This window comes from Triticum aestivum, chromosome 5D, assembly GCF_018294505.1.
Source record: "Triticum aestivum cultivar Chinese Spring chromosome 5D, IWGSC CS RefSeq v2.1, whole genome shotgun sequence".
Lineage (NCBI taxonomy): Eukaryota > Viridiplantae > Streptophyta > Magnoliopsida > Poales > Poaceae > Triticum > Triticum aestivum.
This window is the reverse complement of record NC_057808.1, coordinates 400,875,220-400,901,292: the sequence shown is the minus strand read 5'-3', so window position 1 is coordinate 400,901,292 and position 26,073 is coordinate 400,875,220. Positions and strand designations below refer to the sequence as shown.

Below are 26,073 nucleotides of genomic sequence, written 5' to 3'. Positions count from 1 at the left end.
GGCCTGGCCAACCGCAACTAAAGGCCTTCGGGGACCTTTAGTCGCGGTTGGCCAGGCCAACCGGGACTAAAGCCCCTCCCGTCCGCCAGCTGGATGGGCCTTTAGTCCCGGTTGGCCTGGCCAACCGCGACTAAAGGCCTTCGGGGACCTTTAGTCCCGGTTGGCCAGGCCAACCGGGACTAAAGCCCCTCCCGTCCGCCAGCTGTCGACCGAGCGCGCTGGGCCCAGATAGTTGGTCGCGGGTCTCCTCCCGAACCGCGACTAAAGACCCCTTTGGTCGCGGTTCGATTGTTTTGGGGACTAATGGGGGCGTATGGAAGCCTCTTTTTCTACCAGTGATCTAGATTGTAGGATAATTTTGTTGGTGTTCTAGCAGCTTAACAACTGACTATATAAGCAAAACTTTAGAGAATAAATGCACCTATATCATTAGGTTTTTTGCATACAAATATTTCTTAACTATTTTTTATTTAATGGAAACATCATCATATATTAATATACAAAACAAAGGTTAAAGCTGCTGACGTCTTGAACAATCACACCAGAGACCACTAGTGTGAAGTGTGACCCGCTAGGGTTTCCCCCAGCCGCCGGCGCGGGCGTCCCAGCGCCTCCCCCGCCCCACTCCCCCTCCCCTCTTCCTCCCCGTACACCCTCCCCCCCCCCCCGAGCGGGGCGACCGGGACGGCTCCCCTACCGCGCCGCCTAGTCCGCCCCGTACCTCCTCCTCCTGCCGCTGCCGCCGGCCGGCGCGGCGCCGTGGCCTGGCTGGCGGTGGCGGCCCCTTGGTCTTCCCCGGCGCGGATTCTCGGCTCGGGCGGCGTTTCCGGCGGCGGTGTTCCTTGGCCTACGGCGGCCTGGTGGCGGCTCGCGGCGACCTGTCACGGTGGTGGCGACGCCCTTTAGCGGCGGGGCGTGGGATGGCGCAGGTCGACCGGCTGCGCGAACCCAGCGCAGATCTGGGCCCTATGGGCCCCATCTGGGTCCTAGCAGGCCGGTCTTGGCGTTGCCTCGCTGCTCTCTGCGTGGTGATGAGGTGGAGCGGCTCGTACGGCGGGCGGCGGCGCCGTTGGCACGTCTTCTGCAGCACGAAGGCGGGGGCTTTACGGGCATCTGAGCGCCCGGCCGGACCTGTGTGCCCACGGGTCTAGTTTGCCCCTGCTATTGCATACGATCAGTTACCATCGTTGACGGTGGAGGTTGAGCCCTCCCGCGTACCGACGGTGCTGCTGCCCTAGTCCCGGCTCCTTCTCATCGGTGTGCAGACCCTACTTCGTGGTGCCGTGGTGAGACGGCGTGGAAGCTTCAAGTCCGTGTTGGCGCAGGGTGGTGGTTGGTTTGGTGGCGCGCTCCGGAGCGCCTGAGGGGTGGGTTGGGATCGGGAGAAATCCCTGTCAGCTTGGCCTACACCGGTGTGTCGGCGCCTGCGGGTGTCGTCAGTCCTTCCTGGAGGGCGTCGGGGCAACCCTTCCTATCCCCTCGCCGCGTACCGGGGGAAACCCTTCGCAGCAGCGTCATCGTTGTCGCTTCCCTTCTTGGAGGTGTTGCTTGGTGCCGGCATTCCGGAGTCGTGGAGCTTGGCGGGAGTTCTCCGGTGGGCGCAGCGATCGCAAGGCTTCTTCATTTTTCGTTTATCCGCCGTTCTTGGCATTTCTTTCTTTTTTATTTTCTTTTCTTTTTTTTGGCGTGACTGTACTGCTTTCGCCCCAGCACCTATCGTTGACTGTATCGTGATGGTTGCTTTGTAATACAAAGGGGGCGGTGAAGATATATGAAGATACGAGAACTCAATCCCATGATCTGAAGGAAAGCACCGAGGTCGTGAATGATCACACCCCACGTAACTCAATGGTTGACACAGATACCGAGACTTGTACATAATTAGAAACCCCATTCGGATATTTTGCCTCCTATGGCCATCCGAGGTGAATTGGGGGGGGGGGTGTTGATCGTCGATTTTCACAGTTTTTTTTGCGATGAAACTTCCATTCTATTCATCTTCAATCTTGGCAGTACAACGAACATCAGAAATGATAAAAATTACATCCAGATCCGTAGACCACCTACCGACGATTACAAGCACTGAAGCGCGAAGGCGCGCCGCCATCATCGCCCCTCCTCGCCGGAGTAGCGCAAAACTTGTTGTAGTAGACAATCAGGAAGTCATCGTGTTAAGGCCCCATAGGAGCAGCGCAGCAGAACAGCAATCGCCGCCGATTAAGAGTAGCGTAGATCGGAAAGATCCAACCTGAAGACACACCAACGTAGACGAACTACAACTAGATCCGAACAAATCCACGAAGGACAGATCCGTCGGAGACACACCTCCACATGCTCACCGACGATGCTAGACACACTGCCGGGACAGGGCTAGGCGAGGAGAACCTTATTCCATCTTCAAGGAGTCGCCGCCGTCTCATCTTTTTGAGCAGGACACAAAACCCTAACAAACTCGAAAGAACGTTTGAAAACAGAGCCCTTCCGCCGGCAAGGGTCGGGATCCACCGCGCCACCATAGCTCTAAGGCTGCCGAAGACGGGGCGAACCGGCATCGATTTTCACAATTATTAGCTTATTATGAGACATGATGCTTGTTATGAAAAGTGGGTAGAAATACTAGAACCATTGGATCCAGATCCAAGAAAAAGGTTGAACAAATCCTCCAAAAAAAATGTTTAAATATCTGCTACCCATTACATGATTGTACTACACGTTACTATTTCTTAAAAAAAAACTAATTTGTCGGTGCCCGGAAAAGATCTGTATAGTCTGCCCCTACTATATGCTACAGTATCAATCTAACATTACTGTATAGTCTGCCCCCTACTATATCCGTATGTGATTGCTACTCACTCCAACGGAGGCCAGGGAGCGTTTGGTTACTGGATCTGTCCGTTGGGAGATGGTAGCTCGGGATATCTTCAACCGGTTTGGATGACGGTCATGTAATAGGATAGGTTTTTAGGTTCCTATCTTATTTTATTTTGCCTGCCGGTTGTGGCTTTTCCTGTTATGTTCTTTTGCTCTTTGTGAGCTTTTCTGCTTTTCAGAACGGAAGATCTTTGTGGAATCTTTTGGATTATTCTTAATAATATGGCCCTATGCATCGTTCTAATGCAGAGGCCGGGTCCATGTCCCCTTTTCGAAAAAAAAAATTCAATCTAACATTCTCCCTCGCGACATCTACCGTCAACTAGTCAGCGGTACGCATACGTACACTTCTGCGTCGACCGTGCAATCAGGTATAGATGAAACACAAACAGGTGACTAAATGCTCTTGCTCATCCGCTCCCGGAACCTCCTGATGAACATATCGGCAGCTTGGTCGATCTCATCTTCCATGTTGAACTCCAACCCCTGGACTTCCATGTTGCTCCTGATCACATCTATCACCGAGGGCTCGTCGTGGAGACCATCGCACCCATCGAGTAGCACATCACCAACATCGTCGTCGTCGTCCTCTTCGGTGTAACAGCAATTGTCATCGTCATTGAAGATGGGGTGCAGCGTCCAGTCAGGGAAGCTACCACCACCATCTTCCTCTTGACAAAATAGTGCCAATTCATGCGTAAGATCAACGATCTCACCAGCATGGATCGCTGGAAGAGTCTTGTCGACCTTGCGCGAAACGACAGCCTTGTGGCAGTCCCCTCCCGCCTTCGCCCGGTCCGCGGCCGCCATGAGCGCGTGTATCTTGTGAGACACCACGCCGACGGTGGCCATCCTGCGGCGGAGCGAAGCTAGGAAGAGGAGCCTGGCGGTGAGCACGCCGGTCTTGCTCTTGCACATCGTCACCGCCTTCTTCAGGAGCACCGGGGCCTTGCTGATCTTCATCTTCGTCGCCGAGAGGTGGCCGAGCAGCTGCCTGTCGATGGCAACAGCTAAGCTGCTGCACTGCCTCAGGCTAGGCATGCGCAGATCACCAAACCGAAGATCGAGACGATGAGACTGGGAGTCAAGCAAGGTGGCTTCAGTTTCATGGGCCTTGTCCTGAGGCCCCTAGGATGTATTTATAGTCTGGAGCTAGCTTGGAAACCCCAACACTGTGCGGCTTTGCTGCCCATGTCATGATCAAGCTTTTTGGTAGTCCAAAGCGTGTGAAAATAACATGGAGAGAGAGCAATTTGAGCATGTGGACTGTGCACTACATATATTTGAGGGGGAACTAAAGCTGGGTGCGTTTGGAAGCTAGTTAAAGATGCAAGAAAAGCTAGAGAGATATGAGGTGAGGAAGGATATGTCGAAAGTATAGGTTGCTCCGCTCCGGTTAGGCCACAAATAACACATAGTATATCTCCGTTGTTATTTCTTCTGCCCCATGCGCTGCTGCTGCTGCTTTGTGTGACTTTGCGTAGCTTTCCTTCTCGATCCTGTGTGCGCTAGCTTAGCTTTGCCGGCTGGTGGTGCTCGTCAACACGGCCTTCAGCCATGCAGCCGGCCATGGTTAGGTTGGAGTGGTCAGGGAGGGGGCATGCGTGCTCCCCGTGCGCGTCACTGTGGCGACAACCACATCAAGGACGGAAACACGGTGGGCTTTTGAGATTTGTAGGTCCCTCAAGTGGGGACGGCAGCAAATAAATAGTGGTGCCCGCACAACTCCTTTGTTATCATATCAAAAGGAGGCGAGAACATGGTGCAGAGCTAGCTGCTATCAATTATTGAAAGGAAATAAGAACTAGCTGGGGCCACCTTTGATTTGAGTGTGAAATGCACGAGCTAGACAGTCTCAGTTTAGTCAATTCTACAGGGATTAGACACTCCGCATTCCTTTGAGAACTTGATGTTCACCCCTTTGAGTAGAAGGATTTGCTATTCCTCCATATTGCATGATTCTTATTGTTCTTTTGGTTATAATTTTTATACGAGTGTGGTCATTTGACCCCGGGCTTCACGGGTCGGGAATTCTCAAAAATCATATTTGTAGATTTCAGAAAAAAAATTGAGAAAAAATCTCACATGTACATGTAGACGGATCAACATGTCTGTTAGTTCTATTAATTAATTTCTTTATTTGACAAGCAACTATAGGTCATATATTGTGTTTTTTTTTGTGCGTAGCTCTCAAACAAACATATTTGTCATTAAATTTTGCATGGTGTACTTAGCATCGATATAGGACTATTTGTGAATAAGCCTAAACCTGGATATTTGAACTGCAACATGTGTTTCACAATCCATTTGTAATTTTTACAGCAGAAGGTCTCTTGCAAATATAGTTGAATGCCCTGCAAAAAAAAAAAGCAATATTCAGCTGCCAGTGCCTTAAGCATATTGAATGCATATCACAATCGGTGAAACAATTAGAATATTTCTCAAAACAAAAACAATTAGAATATAATATTTCCTATTGTGGTTTTGAAACTGGTTTTGTAGGGGTATAATACCCCCTCCGTTCCTTTTAAGTAGGCCCATTAAATTTTTCAAAAGTCAAACATTTTCAATGTTGATCAACTTTATAGAAAAAATATTAACACCTACAATATCAAATCCATCATGAAATATATTTTCAAATTTTCTCTATACATCTATGGTTAATTTGGGCATTCATTTAACTACTACCGAAAAAATGCCAATCGATGGCATCGGTCCATGAATATTCCATAGGACTGTTTCAAATATTTTGTATAAAAAAGTAGTTGCATTGAGATCTCAGCAAATTAACCATAGGTCTTCATCGTGAATTGACTTTAGATTCTTTTACCAAAGAAAAACTGACTTCAAATTTGAAAACTTTCATTAATATTGTAGAGACCTACTCACTCCATCTCATAGTGTAAGACCTTTTTGCAAGCTATGTTAGCTCATAAAATGGTCTTACATTATGGGACGGAGGGAGTACATAGGAAAGAGGCACTCGTATCACTTCATGTTGTTCTCACACTACTGGAATTTCTGAGTTACCCGAGTACCGAAAAAACTCGCGAAAGCCGTTTCACACTCGGCAGAGAGTTTGTCGAGTGTAGTTCTCGGCTAAGAGTACTCTGCGTGAAACCTTCCGGAAAAGCCGATTCTGACGAGGTCCGTCCATCGGGGACTCAGCGAAGTCTAAGCTGAGCACTAAATGGGGGCTCGGCGAAGTCTATGCCGAGCACTAAATGGGGGGCTCGGCAAAAAAAGGCATTTGACGGGCCGGACGGAGATGGCGGCTGCCACGTGGCAAACCAGTTTGCCGAGAGCCATAGGTGGGGACTCGGTGCTCGGAAGCCCTGGAGCGAGGCACGTGGCGGCCATAGTGTGCCGAGATGTCGTATTCACCGAGACCCCGACAGGTTGTACTCGGCACAGTTGGATGCGCGAGCGAATGACACGTGGACATCTATGTTTGCCGAATCCTACAGTGTATCGAGATGTCTAGGAAGCACTCGGTAAAGCTTGTCGTATGGGCGACTGACATGTGGCGCGGCAGGTTCGCCGAGATTCTTATGGCAGCACACGGTAAATGGTAGCACTGTTCGCCGAGTGCACAATGAGAATCTCGGCAAAGGCTTGCACGGTTTGCTGTGATCTTTAGTTTTGCCGAGTTCGTCCTCGGCAGATATGTTTAGCGATATCACAGGTTATGATATTTGCCGAGAGTCTACCTGACAAACTCGCCAATGACCTGACGGAGAAACCATGTCGCGCCATGTGGCATTATTGCCAAGTGCTTTCACTCGGTAAACATGTTTAGCCAAGTCGTGCACTCGCTAAAGCCTCTGTCAGGGGCTAATTTATATCTAACTTTTTGTTAACCTTGCAACAAATCACATATAGATAATATCCCACATATATACAACAGCAATATCACTTCTCAAATGACTCAACCATTGCCACATTATAGTCAAACACCATTGCACAACATACAAAACAAAATATGGTCTCAAATAGCACAAACACAATGTCTTAAGCACACAAACAAAATGTTCTCAAGCACAACAAGTTCTGAAAAGCACAAGTGCATGCATAAAAAGCACAAAGTTCATGAACATAACTAGGAGTTCACACGTTTTGGTGTTCAGAGCGGGAACATCGAGAGTAGCTATTGGGATTGCTTGCCCAACTCCATGTTTAGCTACCGACACATTGTTTGACCCAATTGACGGAATGACCTGTAAGCATATGAGACAAAATAAGATGAATGGTGAGAACAAAGATGGTGGTTGAATAAGTTTGAAGAGAACTCACCATGTCCAAGGCAGGATCATCTTTAGGGTGGGTTGGTGATAATTGCATAGTTTTGCCACTGATGGCATAAAGATGTGCAACCATCACTTCCAGTGTCTGCAATTCCTGGTTCTGTTTCTCGATGACGGGCCGGTCTTCAGCCCGCGATCTCTGCTAGTCCTCACACATCCCCTTTTCTGCATCCAGACAGACCTATAACATGTCGACGCATTGTCATCAGTGTTGCAAGGCAAACATGCATAAACACTGTATTGACCAATGAAAAAGAACTGACCTGAATTGCTCATACATGACCTTGGAATGCACATGACATGCCTATCCCTCACCGCATTGATTCTAAGAAGGTTGGAGGTCTGGACGGAATCAACGTGAACCCCCATCTGCCAACTCCTCCTACTGCCATTAGCGAAAAGAGGCACCTTAGGGTCAAAGGGCCCATCAATGGGATCAGACCCCTCCTCGTGCGACTCCTTGTACTTGGAGAGTTATTTTTCTTCCCTTTGTAATAGGCTTTAGGGCTGATCCAGTCACCACCACCACCACCAACAACAACAACAATAACAAAGCCTTTAGTCCCAAACAAGTTGGGGTAGGTTCCATACGTTTCGAGCTCCAAGCCCGAAAGAAAGAGATGGCAATGCCTGTTGCTATCTTCTGCAAAAGGAAGCTGTTAGAACGATGAAGGGCACACTAGTGCATAAAGGAAAAATTCATGAGAAGAAAAGAAGGTTTTTTGCTTACATGCTTGTTCATGACACCAGTGACAGGTAAGGTTGCCTTCACCGTGTGTTGGAGCACCCATCAATGGACCCCTCTTCCCTATTACCTCTTGTTCAGTCACTCTGGACTTGTCCACTTTTCAACGATCTTGTCCCAGTAATGTATTTTGTCGGCACACAACCGAGGAACCACCTAAGTAAAAAAATACAACTTAGGAAGGAAGCGAAGTTGCGGTAATGTATGGAATAGTAAGAAATGTTCATGTACCTTTCAAACTGTTCAAACGTAAGATGCAACATTCGGGCATCTTTTTTGAGCATCTTTATCTTGAGTTGTTCCGCATGATACTGGACCACGCACCTGACGCACCCCTCGTAGTGCATGTCTTTGACAAGCTTCTTGCCGATATTTTCCAAGCCTTTATTTGCGTCATTCTGCTCACCCTCGGCACAAGTAAAGAAATCCTACAATCATGCATGTCGGTGCGAAGGATGAATTCATGAGACAATAATTTTCAAAGGGATGGAACAACAATTGATGTGTTTCAAAGGAACTCACCCAGAAATAACACGAACGACTTTGTTTTCATACACCCTCTTTTTTATGGTCCGGGAAATCCTTTTCATGTTTGAAGTGCTCCCATGACCAGGCTAGTTCCTCTGTGTTCTCAGGCAAAGTGACCATGCTAGCGTAATGAAACATACAAAGAAGGCGACTGATGTCGGTCGGCAGGCATGGCGGAGCCTTTTCTCCGATGTGTGTGAAGCTCCTGCACAATGAAGAGCCAAGTTATTACGTATGTGATGAAATATTATAGTTGCGGAATCTAGTAATTCATAAGAGTCAAGCGAACCACTTACTTGTCTCCAACTAGTTTAAGCACCACATCTTGACACACGTATGGTCACCCGGGCAGCTTCGAAGGCCCCCGCAACCACACCTTCGTCTCAATGGTGACACGAACGACCATCCTGCCCGGCCACCTCCACCTCGTTAGCCGCCACTATTGAGGGCACATCCCCACCCTGCGGATCCTGACGAACAACCAATTGCTGCTCACACCCCCTCCTCTCCACCGCCACCCCTCTCCTCCACCTCCCTACCTCCCCACCCCGCTTCACCGCCTCCCTCACCCCCTCCTCCACCGTCTCTATCACCTCATCCTCCAAAGCAAACTCCGCCCGATCCCTGTGCTTCTCCTCCTCGGCAGGCTCATCCTCCAAAGCAGACTTACATCCACTTGAGCAAGTTTATTAGTACGAGGCCTTCCCAGGCATTTGCGCAACCTTTTTGCTTGTTTCCCCGCTCCTTTCTATGTCAGTGGTGATGAAGCGACCACCCTTTTGGCATCCTTGGTGGCCACAACATCGGTGAGTGCCGCCACCGACCGTTTGCACTTCTTCGTGCCCGTGACAACCGGTGTAAACAAACCGCCTTAGTATTGTCGTATAGAGCAGACACTCGAGAAGCATGACATGTGGCATGACCTGAGTACACCCACATAACTATGCCGAGTTGTGAACATACGAAGCTCGGCCAACATTCCTGCCAAGGGAAAGAATAATTACTTTGCCGAGTACTATTAGTTGGCAGCTCGGCAAATAATTACTGTAGCAAAAAAGAGTAGGGCGTTTTGGTGCCCAGGCTCTTCTGCACCCGGTTAGAAAAAAATTCATAACAAATTCAAAAATTCCAAATACAATTTGTGTGGTAGACAATTTGATGCGTGAGGCCCGCTCCAAATTTCAAGTCATTTGAACATATGAGCAGCTCTCAGCAAAAAAGACAAATCGGACCAAAACAGTACATGAACAGTAAACATTTTTACGGACCCCCAATTTATCTTTTTTGCTGAGAACTGCTCATATGTCCAAATGACTTAAAATTTGGAGCGGGCCTCACACATCAAATTGTCTACCGCACAAATTTTATTTGGAATTTTTTGAATTTGTCTAGTATTTATTTTAATTTTTTTCGTCGGTGCGGGTGCAGATGAGCTCGGGTGCAGAAATGGATTTTCGAGTGAAAAAAGTATATTTCGTATATAGGTTGCCGAGTACATTGTCAGTGAGTCTTGGCAAAAATAGACTGTACGTCACGGAGCCGTTAAGTGCAAACGGCCATGCCACCTCGCACATGTTTGTCGGGTGCCTTAGCAGCGACTCTCGGCATATGCCTCATAAGGCCTTGTACAATGGAAGGTGCTTAGAAGAGGTGTTTAAAGAAATAAATCAGGATTTCTTAAGCACCGGTGCTTATTTATACAGGGTAGACGCTTAACTAAGCGTCTCTCCTATAGAAATAGGCATCGGTGCTTCAGAAAAATTCGATTTATTTTTCTAAGCACCTCCCTAAGCATCTCCCATTGTACAAGGCCTAAGCGGAGCTTTCTGTCTTTGCCAAGCACATCCTGTCAAGTGCTCGGCAACTGCCGGCGTGTGCCGTGTCCTGCTGTCTGCCGAGAGCCACACTTGACTTGCATGATTTTTATCGTGATCCCGTGTTATGGTACTCGGCAAACAACAAAGAACTCAGTAATTAACGATGATTTTTCAGTAGTATCAGTCATATGTAGACACTTTATTTTCAGAGATTCTTAGGAGCGTGCAAGCGAGTTAATTAACGAATCCCTCTTTCCCAATCGAGAAAAAACAAAGCCCTCACTCATAAGATAAAAATGAAAGGCGCCGGTGGAGTAAAAATAGCGATCTTTCGCCGTTGTTGGGTGGTCCGTGCTGTCTACTTCCCTAGTTGTACTGCTTTTGGACCTCGTGGCCGTCGGTCTTCCACTTCAGCTGAAACTGCTTTGGTCGTCACCGTGGAGTTGGGAGGAAGACGTTTCTTTGCAACTTGCAAGCAGCTGGACACTTGTCGCTAGCTCCAGGAAACTGCAGCGTACGCGAGTCAGGCGTGTGACGTCCACGCAGGCACAGGATGCATGGTGGAGACGCGCACGAACGCCGACGTGAGAGCGATGGGTATGCCACTATGCCGGTTGGTGCCAAAGGAGGCGAGGGTGGTAGGCTGGTAGCCTTGAGCCCGGTGGTGATGTGCATGCAGGCGAAGGAACCATGGGCACGGGAACCACGAATCATGGGCAGCGATGTCACATGGAAGCTCTGCTCAACCGGGACATTATGGTATTTTATTTACAGAAAAAATGGAAAGAATAAAACTTCAGGGCCGGTGGCACGAAGCACTCCGGCCCTGAAGTTTTTTACAACTAAAATTGTCATCCAAAAAGAAAAAATAAAGCCCCAAATAACTGGGGCATTAGACCAACTCGACCATATCAGCTTCTCTGATTTTTTTTAATAAAAAATTAGGTCTACAGGTAGCGTAACTGAAAGTTTCAACGAAGCGTGGAATGATTTCCATGCAAAGTCGAGGTAGCTTCGAGTAAGGAGGAGCGAGCCTGGTGCACTACTTTCAGGTTGCAGCACTGATTTCAATGTACTTTTCTTTTTTGCGGCGAATTTCAGTGAACTCTACAAAGATCAAACTACTCCCTCCGTTTTGTAAATGTAAGTCCTTTTAGAGATTTCACTACAAACTACATACGGATGTATATAGATATATACTAAAGTGTAGTTCACTCATTTTGCTCTGTATGTAGTCCATAGTGGAATCTCTAAAAAGACTTATATTTAGGAACGGAGGAGGAAGTAGATCCCTTCCTCGATCCAATCCCATCCCTAGGAACGTTAAGAGTTATTAATGCATTCCTATCCCTTGTACGTGAGAGCGCGCACGTCACGGGGTTCACCTCTACAAGAGAAATGCCCGCTATTAGGCTACTCGTAATGGGAGTATGCCAACTAGGCAATTTTGATGAGATGTCATATAATTAAATGAAGAAAGATATGTTTGAGTATCATATCATGATACCATATCATAATAAATACTATACTACTATATGTGTTGCATGACAATAAACAAGGTAATCTAAAATGATAATCTATGATACTATGCATTACAAATGTAGTATCATACACTAGTTATGATACTCTCCACTACGGGCATCCTTAACGCAACTTCATTCTTGTCTTCTTGCCTGGATTTTTTTTATCATGCACAAAAAGAGTTCAGAGACGGTAGCAACAACATAACAACAAGCAACAATATACCATACGCGAGACTAAGAGCCACTTTACCTTCCCCGTTGGTTGAAACAAAAAGGACATAATCTTACACCAATTTCTGCCACATCTTGTGGCTGTGGGGCGAAAACCTTGCATGAATTGACATAGTATTGGATGACATGGAAACTATGTTTCGGTGGAAAACGGTGAAACCTGGTCCCCTGATCTCGAATCCCCCCTTTCAAAAAGTCAATCTACCACCTGAGACCGGTAAGGCGACCCTCTCATGCCCCCTCCATCTCTACCGTTTCCCTCGCAAGCCACCTCCTCTCTTGACGGTTTCTCTCTCTCCATGTCCCCTCCCAGTCCTACTCGGTTGCCGCTAACTTGTGTCCCTATGGCATGAAAAATTAGTGGATCACCACAATTAAAGGGAGACATTGGGATGGGAAATTGGTGAGAGGGGACGAGGAACAGAGCACGGAAGGCGAGACCGTTCAAATTTCATTCATTTGCAACATAATACATCAAGGTCACAACTCTATTATTTTTTTCATCTATACTGACTTTTTTTAGAATGTTTGGTACTCCACTTATACTACTCGTACGCATTGGACCCATCACGCGACCCAGGCCCAATTTATAGACCGCATTGTGTCTGCCCACACCCCGAGTGTTACCTACACTCTGATGCCATGGCAGCCCCTCCACAAGAGAGCTCATATATGATGCTATATATATGTCAAATTGTCGCCTAAGCACACATGGCGTAGTGGGCTTGTCTAGTTCGAGCGTCTGACGTTGTTGGTTGGGGTTACCAGGCACTCCTCCATTTTTCTAGCGATGTTTTTTTATCTCTTTAGGTTTTATTGCTTTCTTTGGTTTTTAGTTTTTGTTGTTATTCCATAAAACCACAAATATTTTAAACATACATACCCTTTTTAGTTACATGTGAATATTTTTAAAAGTGCGTGAATTTTTTTTAAATGTGACTACTGTTTAAAAATGTGTCAACACTTTTAAAAATGCATGAATCTTGTTTTAAATGCATGCACAATTTTTTAAAATTGCTTACACTTTAAAAAATTATTCCTCATGTATTTAAAATATGTTCACCGTGTATGAAAATTTTCATCTATTATTTTGCAAATACTCATATTTATTTTCGAATATATTTATGTATAAAAATTAAATTTATCAAGTTAAAATGATAAAGAAAAAAGAAATAAAAGGCTACCAGCCAGCTTCACGAGCGGGTGGCTTCTCCTCGACAGCCCAACAAACCCAGTTGGGCTTCTACCGGAGAGGAGAAAGCCCATCGATTCCCCATCCATCGTCTCGTTCCAACCAAACCCTCTTGGCTTTACTGTGCTCACGCTCCCGGCGGCCTCGACGAGCCACCCAAAATCCGCCCCTTTTCCCGCCGCACGGACCCTAAACCCTAGCCCCGTCGCCGGCGCGGCGCCGGAGATGATGCAGCAACAGCAGCAGCAGCAGCAGCCTCTGCCGCCCCCTCCGCCGCAGCACCCGCCGCCGCAGCCCGGCGGCGGCGGCGGCGGGGACTTCTACCGCGGCCCGCTGCAGCCGCCGATGCGGCAGCTCTCTGCGGCGTCCTCCACCAACCTCGCGCCCGACTACGCCGGCCACCCGGGACCCCAGCAGCACCATCAGCAGCAGCAACATCAACAGCAACAGCAGCAGCAGCCGTTCGACGGTAACCACGCCTTCTCTGGTTAGGGTTAGGTCCGTAGGGGTAGACTAGATTTGTTCGAGTAATTGTCGTGTCGCTCGCCTTTTCCCCCCCGAAACTGTGAGATGGAGATTCTGCTTAAAAACACCCGTAAAATCTGTCACATGCTCATGGTTTCGTGCAACTTCTTAGGATATAAATATTCATATTGCAACTAGATATTAATTTTGATTCAATTCAGCCTATGGGGACAATTTTGGCGCTAAGAGGATGCGGAAGCCTGTCCAGCGACGAACAGTGGACTACACGAGCTCTCTCGTCCGTTATGCTCAGGTAATATTTAATTTTGTGTTTATCTTTTGAGAAGTTATTATTTTTTGCGATATAATGTCTTCAACCATGTCCAAGGGAGACACAAAACGATACAAATGTATTGTGCAGCTTATCAGTTTGTATTGTGCAGGCTCGCATGTGGCAGCGGGATGCAAGGGACAGATTCACGTTGCAGCCAACCGCAGCTGCTGTCCTGGATGTACGTTGCCTGCTATCCTGCATGTAATAATATGTTATAAGATATTAGTTGTGCTATACTGAAGATACTGTTTAGTCAGAAATGCTGAAGATATTGGTTTCTCAAAAATACTGAAGATACTGCTCGCAATTTGTATGCATTTTGTACTTAAAAAACCTCCTTTTGCTTCCAAATTTGTTCATTTTGGATCCTCTACCTTTCATTTCAAAGGACCAATATCTGTGATATATTATCCTTTATTATCTCATGGTTGGAAATATACTGAACAGTATTCATAGTTAAGATTCTTTTTTTGCGACATCGTAGCTAATATTCTGGTATAAATAACAATGCTAACTAGTGGATGCATGCACAAGCATCAGTTGATTTTGAAGTGCCATTTTAGATTTAGAGAAAGAACTGTAGTGTTGCCTTACAAATGTATAATAAACATGATAGAAGATTGATGTTCTATGTAGGATGCCTATCAAATATTGTTTCTGATAGTTTAGTTTTAGAGAAAGAACGTGTTGCCCTACAAATGTATAAACATGATAGAAAATTGATGTTGCTGTGTAGGATGCCTAACAAATATTATTTCAGAGATTTGTGTTCTTGTTATTTAGATTCATAAATAATTGTTAAAAAACTTGCATAATAACTCTTGGTTTTGTATTATCATTTTCATGTTTTCCTTATCTGGCTGATTGGATGTTTTTGCCTAAATAACTAAATGCCGAGGTGTACATGGTATATTTGTGAAGCAAATCTTCATAAGGTGCAAGTGCAGCTATATTTTAATGCAATTTATTCGAAACAAGCCTCTTAATTTAGAAAAAACCTTCTCTTTCATCTCATAGTTATCTAAGATAATCTATGGTTCTTCCATCGATGCCAGGCCACTACTACTGTTGAGTGGCTTGTGTTATTTCATCAATAAACACACTAGTTTACTGGATGAAATCCAGGCAGACCTTATCACCTTAATACTGCCCTGTTTCTGGATATGGTGAATTGTGAATGAGCCGTCATGTATGGGCAGTATGCAGTTTGTCCCTAGCAAGGCTTGTTCCATAGTGGTAGGCAAGACAAGTATTGTTTTGGTTAACAAGTAATTCCTGGGGTTTGGGTGAACTGTTGATTGTTCCAGGAAGAAGCAGTTAGGTAACTCCCACTTTACAATTGATGAATGCACTCAGTAATGAAAAAGAACACCTGTTTACTTGTGTTTCATTTTGGCTCTTCCTTTTTAGACATGAAAGTGGTGTGATTTTTGTTGTCACTTGGCTAGTTGGTTTTGGATCTGATCCCTCAATTTTAGTGCTAATTTTGTTCCCAATTATATCAGTTACCATCTTCAGTAATAAAATTCTTATGTATGAGTGTTATTAGTGGAAATTTTCGAAGTTATATGTATTTACTACATCATGAATACAAGATTATACCTTCTGCTATTTCTTATCGAGATATACTGATTAACACCGTTATGCAGATGTTGCCTTCTGTTGCATACCCAGACAACCCCTCTACAAGTTTTGCTGGGAAATTTGTTCATTCATCTATCAATAAGAACCGGTGCTCCATAAACTGTGTCGTGGTGAGTTAAGTGATACCCATCTCTCTATGTTCCTGATGCTCTAGCTGCAGGCACCTACTGTTGCATATCTCAAAAAACCCCACCAGGTCATGGCAGCAGGGTTACATGAACTGAAGATAGATGCGATTCTACATAATATGCTTATTTACCCTACTTGGCATTTCAGTTTTACTTGACTTTGACTTTCAAGATAGAAGTGGTATCTGTGAGCGTGATGTCTAGTGTGAAAGATACATGTTAATCATATAACAGGAGTCATAATACAATAAGCTAAGTCGACAACTACTTTATAGTGACTTTTTTCCCCTTCTGACATCATGCACTAATGCACTTTGTATACAGTTGAAATATTGAATGGGTGATTGGAGGTATTGTGGTCACCAACATTGGCTTGCTGCATTTTCGAAGCTTCAAACGTACTTGGCTTCTAGTAGTAGTAAGAAAAACTTGAGAACTTCAATCCTGGCAGATTGTGTTCGAAATTAAAAGAATAGTTTTAAGTGTTCACAAACACTAGACCGTACACAGGGCCGGGCCGGCAAAATCGGAGGCCCTGTGCTAAACATTAAAATAGGCCCTACTACAGTAGAAAAATAGAATGATAGTAATGTATAGGTTATACTGTGTCATGTAGCAATGGGGTGGATCGAGAATCTTATCCATTCAATGCTTGGTTGCATAGTTCTTTGTCAGATTGAGTTAGATTTATGGTCTCGGAATGAAAACATGACCTAGCTAGATGTTGGAACACTAAACATCTAGTATAAAAAAGATGAAAAGAATAAAATTAACTACAGGGTATTGGTAAAATCAAAAGCGAAAACCGAGAAGATGAAAATAAAATAAAATTAGTTGAACTTACAGTCAAAGCCGCCAGTCCTTAGCCAATGGAAAAAGGGTTCCAACATTTGCCAAACTCGAACCGCTCACCTGGGCTCAGCTGCTGCCGTCTGGTGCTCAGCTTCTGCTTCGGTGTTGCGGATGAAGAGTCACAAACGCAGAAGAGGTGCAGACGCAGCCTGGATCTGGATGCTTTTTTATGTCTGCTTGAGACGAACGATTGGACATGGATTGGGCTTCGAGCGATCAAGCAGCTGCTGCTTCCTCGCGCATCGCGCGCGCAGCCCCGAAGCCCACCTCACCGAATTGGTTGATTGATTGGAACATGCAACTGGGCCAACTGGACTTCGAGCTTGCAACTGAGCCTGCTTCTGTAATATTGCTTTGAAAATCAGGGGCCCCTAGGAAGTGGAGGCCCTGTGCGGGCGCACAGGTTGCACTCCCATGCGCCCGGGCCTGACCGTACATAACTGAGCTCCCTTTTCTCTTCAAATCTATTGCCATCTCTATCTCCTTGTTCTAAATGTGCTACTTGGTTTGAAAATCTGATGTGCATGAAGTTGCTGTATGGTCCTTAAATGTTTGAATGCCTAACTACCTTCACTACTTGGGTAGTAGACTTATTGAAGGATCAACATCATCACATGCATTAAAATCTGCCACCTAGGTTGATGGAAAATTCCAAATTCCCATGTTTTTACACTAGTTAGTAGACCAGCTTGACAGCTCCATGCCAGTTTATATTTCGTTGTCATCTATGTGAAAACTTTCATGAAGGTTCTATTTTGGTGTTATTTTTGTTATTTTTTACTTTTTTCTCGTCTGGGTCTAACATAGTGTTATTTCTGAATAAAGTGGACTCCTACAGGACGCCGGCTTATTACTGGATCACAGAGTGGTGAATTCACCCTATGGAATGGGCAATCTTTTAATTTTGAAATGATTCTTCAGGTATTTCACATTAGCTACTGGTGCAGTTACTAGTGTCTTAGTTAACTTGACTTATTTGGTGTTATTAATTTGATAAATAGGCTCATGAACAAGCCGTGAGATCAATGATTTGGAGTCACAATGAAAATTGGATGGTTACGGGCGACGATGGTGGTGCAATAAAGTATGCTGGCCCTTTCACCCTGTACCATTGCTAAATACTGGCCCTTAATAATGTTACATTGTTTGACTTGTTAACTGCATCCTTTGAAATTTGAATCCTTTCCAGGTATTGGCAAAGTAACATGAACAATGTCAAAGTGAATAAAACTGCACACAGAGAATCAGTCCGTGACTTGAGGTGATGACTGTGCTATGTTCTTTACTTTAGATGTACCAATTTAATGTTCATTCCCTACTTAAACACATACTTTAAACAGCTTTTGTAGAACAGACCTGAAGTTCTGTTCATGTTCTGATGACACAACCGTGAAGGTTTGGGACTTCGCAAGATGCCAAGAAGAAAGATCCCTAACTGGTAATGTTGCTAAACTTTTCGTTTGTGCATGTGCTACTTGATGCTTGCTTGTCTGAAGTTACATTGTGGTATTAACTTTTTGTGTGTGAATTAACCTGAATTTGCCTTCAAACTCAGCCAGGCCATGGTTGGGATGTTAAAAGTGTCGATTGGCATCCCACAAAATCTTTATTAGCTTCAGGTTAGTCATTATTATTGCTAGTTTAATAATGGGTTTATTTGTCCAGAGCTCATTTGTTTCTGTGCTATCCAGGTGGGAAAGACTATCTTGTAAAACTCTGGGATGCAAAAAGTGGTAGGGAGCTACGTTCATTGTAAGTATTTGTGTCCCTCGTCTTATGTTGCAAACCATGAAGTTCTGTGGCATGGCAGCACCTGATCAGCTATTTCTGCAGCCATGGTCATAAAAATATTGTGCAGTGTGTAAAATGGAATCAGAATGGGAACTGGGTTTTGACTGCGTCTAAGGATCAGATTATCAAGGTCAATAACTTTTACCTTTGTACCCTGTTATTATTAACTTCTTACTTTTCCCTCTGAAAGAAGAATACTTAAATATGTTGGTAGCTTATTAATTCTGCTGATGTTTTACACATATACTTGTGCTAGTGAGGAAGACTTGAAGTTCATACTAATAGTGCCCAAAGTTTGATACCAACTTTTAGAACGCATTTAGGCGGTTAGGCCGCGTGATCCAAAAAAACCAAGCTTCCTAAACCTAATTAATAATCTATCATGTCCATTAAGTTATGCTTCATAGTTGCAAGTAGGGAACAAACTCTTCCTCTCCTTCTAATGTAGTAGTTTCCGTACTCCAGATTCAAATTGCATGTGCCTTCAGGAACTTAGTGTGTCTGCCTTGTTCTATCTGTCTCTTTCTATCCAGTAAATTAATCCATGATATATCGGGCAATTCCTCACTTATTATTGTGAATGTGTTTTGTGCAGTTATATGATATTAGATCCATGAAAGAACTTGAATCCTTCCGTGGGCACAATAAGGATGTAACTGGTTAGATTCTCATCACAGAATTTCAATTCTATGTTTCTTTCCTACAAGATTAGATATATTTTCACTCAAGTTATTCATTTGCTTTACATGATCAGACCAGTGACTTAACGTTACAAAGAAAATTATAATGTCCGCTGCCCTTGTTCAGCATGGTTGTGTTATTTGATTTACTTTATTTATTTCTGCAGCTTTGGCATGGCATCCATTCCATGAAGAATACTTTGTTAGTGGGAGCTATGATGGTGGAATCTTTCATTGGTTGGTCGGGTAAGAAACACAAATGGAACCATTGACATAATAATTCGGACTGGCCTGGCAGTTTGTTATCACAATTTCAATTTGGATCGGAACTCATTTTACTGTGATTTGTTGTGATCTACACCTTTGATAGTCATGAATAATTGAATATATAATTAATTACATATCATTGTTTTTCATATTTTTCAAGATAACCTCGAGATTTGCAGTTAACAAAAAGATACTCTAGTTACTATTTTGTGTTGTTTAGAAATGATATCTCAAACTGATGAGCATATTTTTCATTGTTTTTGGCAGCCATGAAGCCCCACAAATTGAAATAAATAATGCACATGACAATAGTGTGTGGGACCTTGCCTGGCATCCAGTGGGCTATCTACTTTCCAGGTACTTAATTTACAAACTATTACTTTCTGAATTTTAAATCTTAATGTACGTGGCTGATCATGTGCTTGTGGGTTATTATTTTTCTGATGTACTACAATAATTGAAGTTCTGGGTTTGTCCTAAGTCAAGCTTGTCTAAGTTTGACCAAATCTATAGAAAAGTATATTAACATCTAGTCTCTCCGTTCCTAAATATAACTCTTTTTAGAGATTCTAATATGGACCACATACAGTGGAAAATGAGTGAATCTACACTCTAAAATACGTCTATATTCATCCGTATGTAGTCCATATTCAAATCTCTAAAAAGACTTATATTTAGGAATGGAGGGAGTAGAACACCAAATTAGCCTCATGAGATTCTTTATGAAATATTTTTTGTACTAGGTGTATTTGGTGTTGTAGATCTTGCCACTTTTTCTGTAGAGTTGGTCAACTTAAACAAGTTTGACTTAGGGACAAACCTATAACTTCAATTATTTTGGAATGGAGGGAGTACTTATAGTTGTAAATGTGGATATAGAAACATGCTGATTGTAATGTTTGGTTATTTCTTTTAACTGTATCTGTATCTGAAATATTCAAACTTCCATTTCATGCTAGTCCTTGTAATAGCATTTGTTTGGACTGACATCTTGTTATTTTCTCTCAGTGGTGGCAATGATCATGCTACAAGATTCTGGTGTAGAAACAGGCCTGGCGATCTTACCCGTGATAAATTCAACAGCGGACAGATCCAAGGTTGCTTTGATTCATTCTCAGCTTGTTTTGTTTTTGGTTTGAGTTGTGAAAAAAAGATGGGTAATGAATGCATGCCTTCTGATTGCACGAAATAGTTAGCTAGAGAATTCCATAAACATTACCAGTTCACTTTGTCTGTGTCTTTGATCCTCCGGGTATTGTTTGGCTTTCTTTTCTTGATCTGGGCAATAATTTGAAGATGTCAATTTATCAGGTTATGGTGACCAACACTCTGCTTTTGCTGGTCGATTCCAGATGCCTGAACAAACACCTGGGCCATTTGCTGGTACAATACCTGGCATTGGTGTTGCAATGCATCTTGATGGATCTGATCATGGAGAACAGAGGCCATCTATACCTGGTCTTCCACCTGGTCCGCCTCCGTTGCCACCAGGTCCTCATCCATCTCTTCTACCCACTGGGCAGCAGCAACACTATCAACAGATGCCTCAGCAGCAACATTCTCAATTTCGGCCACCGCCTCCAAATATGCCACCGCCAGCACACATTCTTCAACATCAACAAGGACCTCGATCATCACTTCCTCAGCTTCCATCGATGCCAGGTTCCATGCCAGGGCCATCACCAGTGAACCCACCGCTACCACCCATGCCACACCCAATGGTACTATTCACCAATACCTTTTTTCTATTATTATTTTCAGAATTTCTGTACCACTTTGTTTCCAGTGAAAAGCAACATTCCTGTACTGTCATACACGGTGGTTACATGGAAAAATTTGCGTACTTATTTTTTTTAATAATAGTTCACTATTAGACCCTTTTAGTCAGGTGTTGCTTGGCTGTTTTTTCTTCAACATTGAACACTCTTTTCATTGAAGCCAGAGGGGCAGGGTGCCACGCTACTATGATATGCATTATAAACCCAAATACATTTGAAGTTTCTGTTACATCTTTAGAATGTGAATTACATTCTGTACCATTTATACTGGCTCTTCTGCGCTGAATCCTTGGAACTACTGGAACAATGGCTGATATGTTGGTTTTCATATGTACAGGCAATGCAAGGTTCGTCAACCCAGATGATGCCTCAAATGCCACAACACTTGATTGGCCTGAACCAGAATCATCCGGGTTCCATCCCTCCAGGCAATATGCCTCCAATGGGCAGCTTCCCAAACGGAATGGGAAACATTCAAGGTTCCTCAGGTGCTTCGGGCATGCAAAACTTTCCTATGGGCGGTATGTACAACCGGCCTCAGGGCCAGATGGCTCCACAAGGACAGATGTCATCCATTCCTGGTCTAGGTTCTTACCAAGTAAGATTCCCGTCGCATGTTAATGGATTGTTCATATCTGAATTGACTTGCTCCGGCCATGATATGTTGTGTAAATTGTTTATTCGCACTGGTGCTGTGGCTGCCGTATTCACTCAAGTGTGTCGTTGGTCTTGCAGCCAGGGATGGGCAATGTTGGCCTTCCACCACCGCCGCCGCAGCATCCTCCGCCTCGCGGTGCAGCACCACAGTGAAATCTTGTAACTGTACAATGCTGACAGGGAGAAGTTTTCTGTGCCACATTGTAGGACCAGTAATTTTATTCATCGAGCAAGTCACTTGATTTCCGGCAAGCCTCAGTGTAAAACCAGTAATCTTATTTGAGCAAGTCAGTATAGGCTTTACTTTCTGGCAAGGTTAAATATTTATCTTGGTTTTTATCTAGCCAATATTTTGTTCTCCTTAGCCCCGTTTTCCGGCTTGGACACTTGTTTCTTGCCTGACGCAAGAGCCATCCTGAATATTATGCATCCAAAATGAATTGATCATGTCTCACAATGTTACTGCTGTACTATCTTTTTGTTTTACTGAAGACGTAAATGTTGAACATAATATCTTTATATATCTTTGAATTGTTTGGTATAAAAGGACAATCTTCATGCCGTAGTGTTTTGGGATGGTGATCCACCTAGTTTTATCTTGCTGCATGTCATGAATGATATGACTCCTATAATTTTAGTGAAGTGCACTAGATGGTGTTTCCCTCAAAAAGAAGAAAAACATAATGTGGTGCTTATTGAATGACTATAGAAACTGCACAGCATCGCAGCAGGACCTGTGTTTGCAAGAGTATAGTGGCATCAATGTTGCTAATAACATTATCTAAAAGAAACAGACTAAAGCTCCCTTAATAGGTTGCAAATAACATTAGGACCGCATATGTGGCGAACGTTTGATGGGAAGGGGTTAGCATTGGCGAATGTTCTAGATGGCAAGTTTAGTTGTATGGTGTTGGCAGTTTGTTTAGAAATGCATGGCAATTTCTGGAAAGAACAGAAATTTTGTGACAAAAAAGGTAGGATTTGTAATCTCCTGCCCCGTAAAGTAACCACAAAAAAGGGTTCGCTTGCCATCTCCTCCCGGCCACTTATCATTACCGTAACTTTATCTATGCGTAAAAACATTATCAAGAAAAAATAGACTATACCTTCCTTAATTGGACATCGTTCTCGCCAATCTTGCAAGGATATCTAAAGGAAAGTGCATGACTAGTATGATAAATTCTTCGTTTCTAATGCCCATCCTCTTGTAGACACTCGATATGTTGCCTTGCTTAATGTAATAGCCTTTTCCATGGTTGTTTTGGTTGCTCCATGCATATAGTTGCTTGCAACTCCCTCCACGTCCTTTTGCTTCCTCTTTTCTATGGCAGGAGATGAAAATCAATCGAAGACACCGACCTTTACAAATGGTTCACTACCAAAAAAAAAGACACATTCGTGACATTATGGCCTGAACAAAAACTCTCTATCATAGATATGACACTTCTATGATGATAATTGTGACAAAAACACGTATTATCATAGATGTGTTGAGCTCAACTTTTATGACAAAATATTATGACAGAAAATGGGTTTTTTCGTCCTGGGCGGGCTGGAGAAGCACATGCATGACATTCTTTGAGCTGTCCATGACGTAAAAAATCGCGGTAGAAGTGAGGGCGGGGAAATTTCCGGGGAGTTCCCGGTTATGGTGGCTGGCCGGGGCCGAGCGATGCAATGTGTTCTGCGCGTTTCTCTCGTACACACGTATGTGCGAGGCGTTCACTAACTGAACCCGAGCGAGACGTTCGCTTACTGAACCCGAGCGATCGATCCCTCGCACTACATACTGAACCCGATTGATTCCTTCGCTGCTAACTGAACCCGAGCGATTCCTTCCCTGCTAACTGAACTCGATCGATCCTTCTTGCTGCTTACTGAAGTCGTTCGAGTCCCCGTGCGAGACGTAGCCGTCCAGTGTTGGTTTGTCTCTAGATGAACAGTGCTTGTTGCTGCCGCGCGCGCGATACACGTAGACACGAGTTGAGACGCATCGATCGAGCCCCTTGCGCGAGACTTGGTGAGTTGACCTAACTGGTTGGTTGGCTGTGGATGAATAGTTCCCGTTGCTGCCGCTCGCTCGTACGCCCCACCCCAGCCAGTGGGGGTTAAATGAACAGGACCCCGTGGTAGTAGGCGGTTGCCGCCGGATGAATAGGACCCCGAGGAGGCCGTGCCGCGGTACGCCATACCCCAACCAGTTGCGGGTGGATGAACAGGACCTCGTGGAGGCTGGTTGAACAGTAGCCGGTGGAGGTTGGAGGAAATCGACGGTGGATGAACAGTAGCCCGTGAAGGCTGGAGGTAGTAGACAATGATGAACAGTAGCCCGTAGAGTCCCGTTTTGCGATATGCCACACCCCTCCCGATGAACAAAACCCCGTTTCGACCGTACGGGTTGGAGAGAAGTCTGTTTCCTCCATTTTGCAGTATGCCAGACCCCCCCCCCCAATGAACAGTACCCGTTTCGACCGTACGCGGTTGGCTAGAAGTCTTTTTCATCCCTTTTGCGGTACGCATTTGTTGACCGACCATCGGTTTCAACCTCCTCGGCCATTAGCCGGGGAGTGTTTTCCTACTTTATAAAGCCTTTATGAGTGCAAATATTTATGGAAAACAAGGCAATCCGGCCAAACAAAGGTACATGGAGAGATATGTTATGTTACTATTTAACAAAGAAACATCTTGTGAGAAAAATAGTTCCTTTATAAGTTCCTTTTCCCAGACTATCATGTTGACCATGATCAAGAAACCTCACCTCCGATCAATGTGGGAGGAAAATATTGAGGATTTAGTTTGGGAAAGTTCCCGAACTCTGTGGTTGGTCTTTAATGAATCTAAATTTTCACTTCCATCGTTGCTGACCAATTATATTCTTAAGATAGCTAGCTTTCGACTTCACCCGTCTGGGGTATGAACCCGCATGACCCGGTAGTAACAATCACAGAGGTGCTCCCTTTACCCCTAGCAGAACAATCGGGAACGTAGGGGGTAAGCACAAGAGCTAGGCAACTCAGCTTAGCCAAAATCTTAAGTCAAATTGATGCATATTTATGGCTTTATAACGATGATTACAGAAGGCAACGCTCGTATATTGAATACAAACGTTGATGATATGTTGGGCACTCCAGGAGTCCCGATGTAACCGTGCCGAGGTGCCCCAAGGAGCCCTCAGTACGGTTTAGTTCTTTTATAGTTCCAAAGTGTTTTATACCAAAAACTTGTGGTTAGAATTGCGCAGTTTCTTTAAAGACGGCTTAACTGCTTTTCTATTAGTGACATCGAACAAACCGAGCACCCTTATGAAAGAAGACTTTGTGACTTATCAAAAATTCTTTGTTTTACATAGGCGACCTTTATGGTTAATATTACTGATCGACTGATCGAATTTGCACATGTTGTGATAGTTAGCTTTTAAGCTGTATTTTGCAGCTTTATGCTATATGTTTATTTTGACTCTGTTGCGACCGTTTATCATTTGAAAGTGACCCATCGTCGGCTTCCACCCCTTTGTAGATGCTACGCAGGGCGGTGTTTCCCCAGTAACAAGACAACCCTTAGCTGACGACCTAGTGCCCGGAAGCGGTTGTCTTAGCAGAAACGAGGCAATCAGATATGCAGGCTTTATAACTTTCGGTTAGTCATAGGAGCTTAAAGTTGGGAGTCCAGTTACTAGACCTCGATTAGTGTTCGGCGTCAGCCGAGGTCAAGCCATTAACACTTCGGCCAATTTTATGAAAGGCCCATCGTTTAACACAGGGTAACCTCTATCGATCTATAGTTTGACACAGTCATCAGATCGCTGACTAGTTTACGCTCATTGTGACAGTCAGTTTTCGGCTTTCTCCACTAAGGTACTTGACCAGTTAAACTGGAAGTACAATCGAAGTGGTTCTCCTTTTACCCTTAGTTGAACAAAGACACAATTCGAAATCGATGCACACAAAGCAATATTCGAGAACGTTTTGCCGAGGACTACATGGAGTACCTTGGCTTTTAGTGGGTTCAGCTCTAGTCGTAGCCCCCATTAATATTGCTGGTGCTTTAAAGGTGTGTGGTGTTGCATTGCGAGAGTTATGCTTGGAAAGCCAAAAAACTTACATAAAAACTTTACGTCTAAATTATATCAAGTTTTTTGGTGCGAATCCAAAATTTGTCTTGAAATAATTTTTTTGCTTCCGTCATGCTTTAACATAACACATCCGATCTCTAGACTTCAAGGTCAGCCTTCGGCTTCAATCTCCTTTTTTCCGAAGGTGGAGTGCT

The 26,073-nt window shown here is 44.3% G+C and overlaps 2 protein-coding genes across 2 annotated transcripts; one reads left to right on the top strand and one right to left on the bottom strand.

Annotated features, from left to right (window-relative positions):
- Positions 1–3,061: 3,061 nt before the first annotated feature.
- Positions 3,062–3,964, bottom strand: LOC123125136 (uncharacterized). Its single transcript, XM_044545666.1, has one exon. It carries the CDS (start codon positions 3,910–3,912, stop codon positions 3,268–3,270), a length of 645 nt encoding a protein of 214 aa, XP_044401601.1. The 5' UTR covers positions 3,913–3,964; the 3' UTR covers positions 3,062–3,267.
- A 9,354-nt stretch (positions 3,965–13,318) lies between these two features.
- LOC123122123 (flowering time control protein FY) lies at positions 13,319–22,326 on the top strand. Its single transcript, XM_044542268.1, has 18 exons — positions 13,319–13,680; positions 13,898–13,989; positions 14,120–14,188; positions 15,660–15,764; positions 17,460–17,555; positions 17,636–17,718; positions 17,824–17,895; positions 17,975–18,072; positions 18,194–18,253; positions 18,326–18,386; positions 18,468–18,555; positions 19,021–19,084; positions 19,273–19,351; positions 19,640–19,729; positions 20,381–20,469; positions 20,684–21,093; positions 21,488–21,748; positions 21,886–22,326. The coding sequence occupies exons 1-18, from the start codon at positions 13,437–13,439 to the stop codon at positions 21,958–21,960; spliced, it is 2,136 nt and encodes a 711-aa protein (XP_044398203.1). The 5' UTR covers positions 13,319–13,436; the 3' UTR covers positions 21,961–22,326.
- Positions 22,327–26,073: the final 3,747 nt, after the last annotated feature.

Coding starts and splice junctions, on each gene's coding strand:
- LOC123122123 (XM_044542268.1), top strand. CDS start 13,437: ATGATGCAGCAACAGCAGCAGCAGCAGCAGCCTCTGCCGCCCCCTCCG. Junction 13,681..13,897: donor GCAGCAGCAGCCGTTCGACG/GTAACCACGCCT, acceptor GATTCAATTCAG/CCTATGGGGACAATTTTGGC. Junction 17,896..17,974: donor GAATCAGTCCGTGACTTGAG/GTGATGACTGTG, acceptor TACTTTAAACAG/CTTTTGTAGAACAGACCTGA.
- LOC123125136 (XM_044545666.1), bottom strand. CDS start 3,912: ATGCCTAGCCTGAGGCAGTGCAGCAGCTTAGCTGTTGCCATCGACAGG.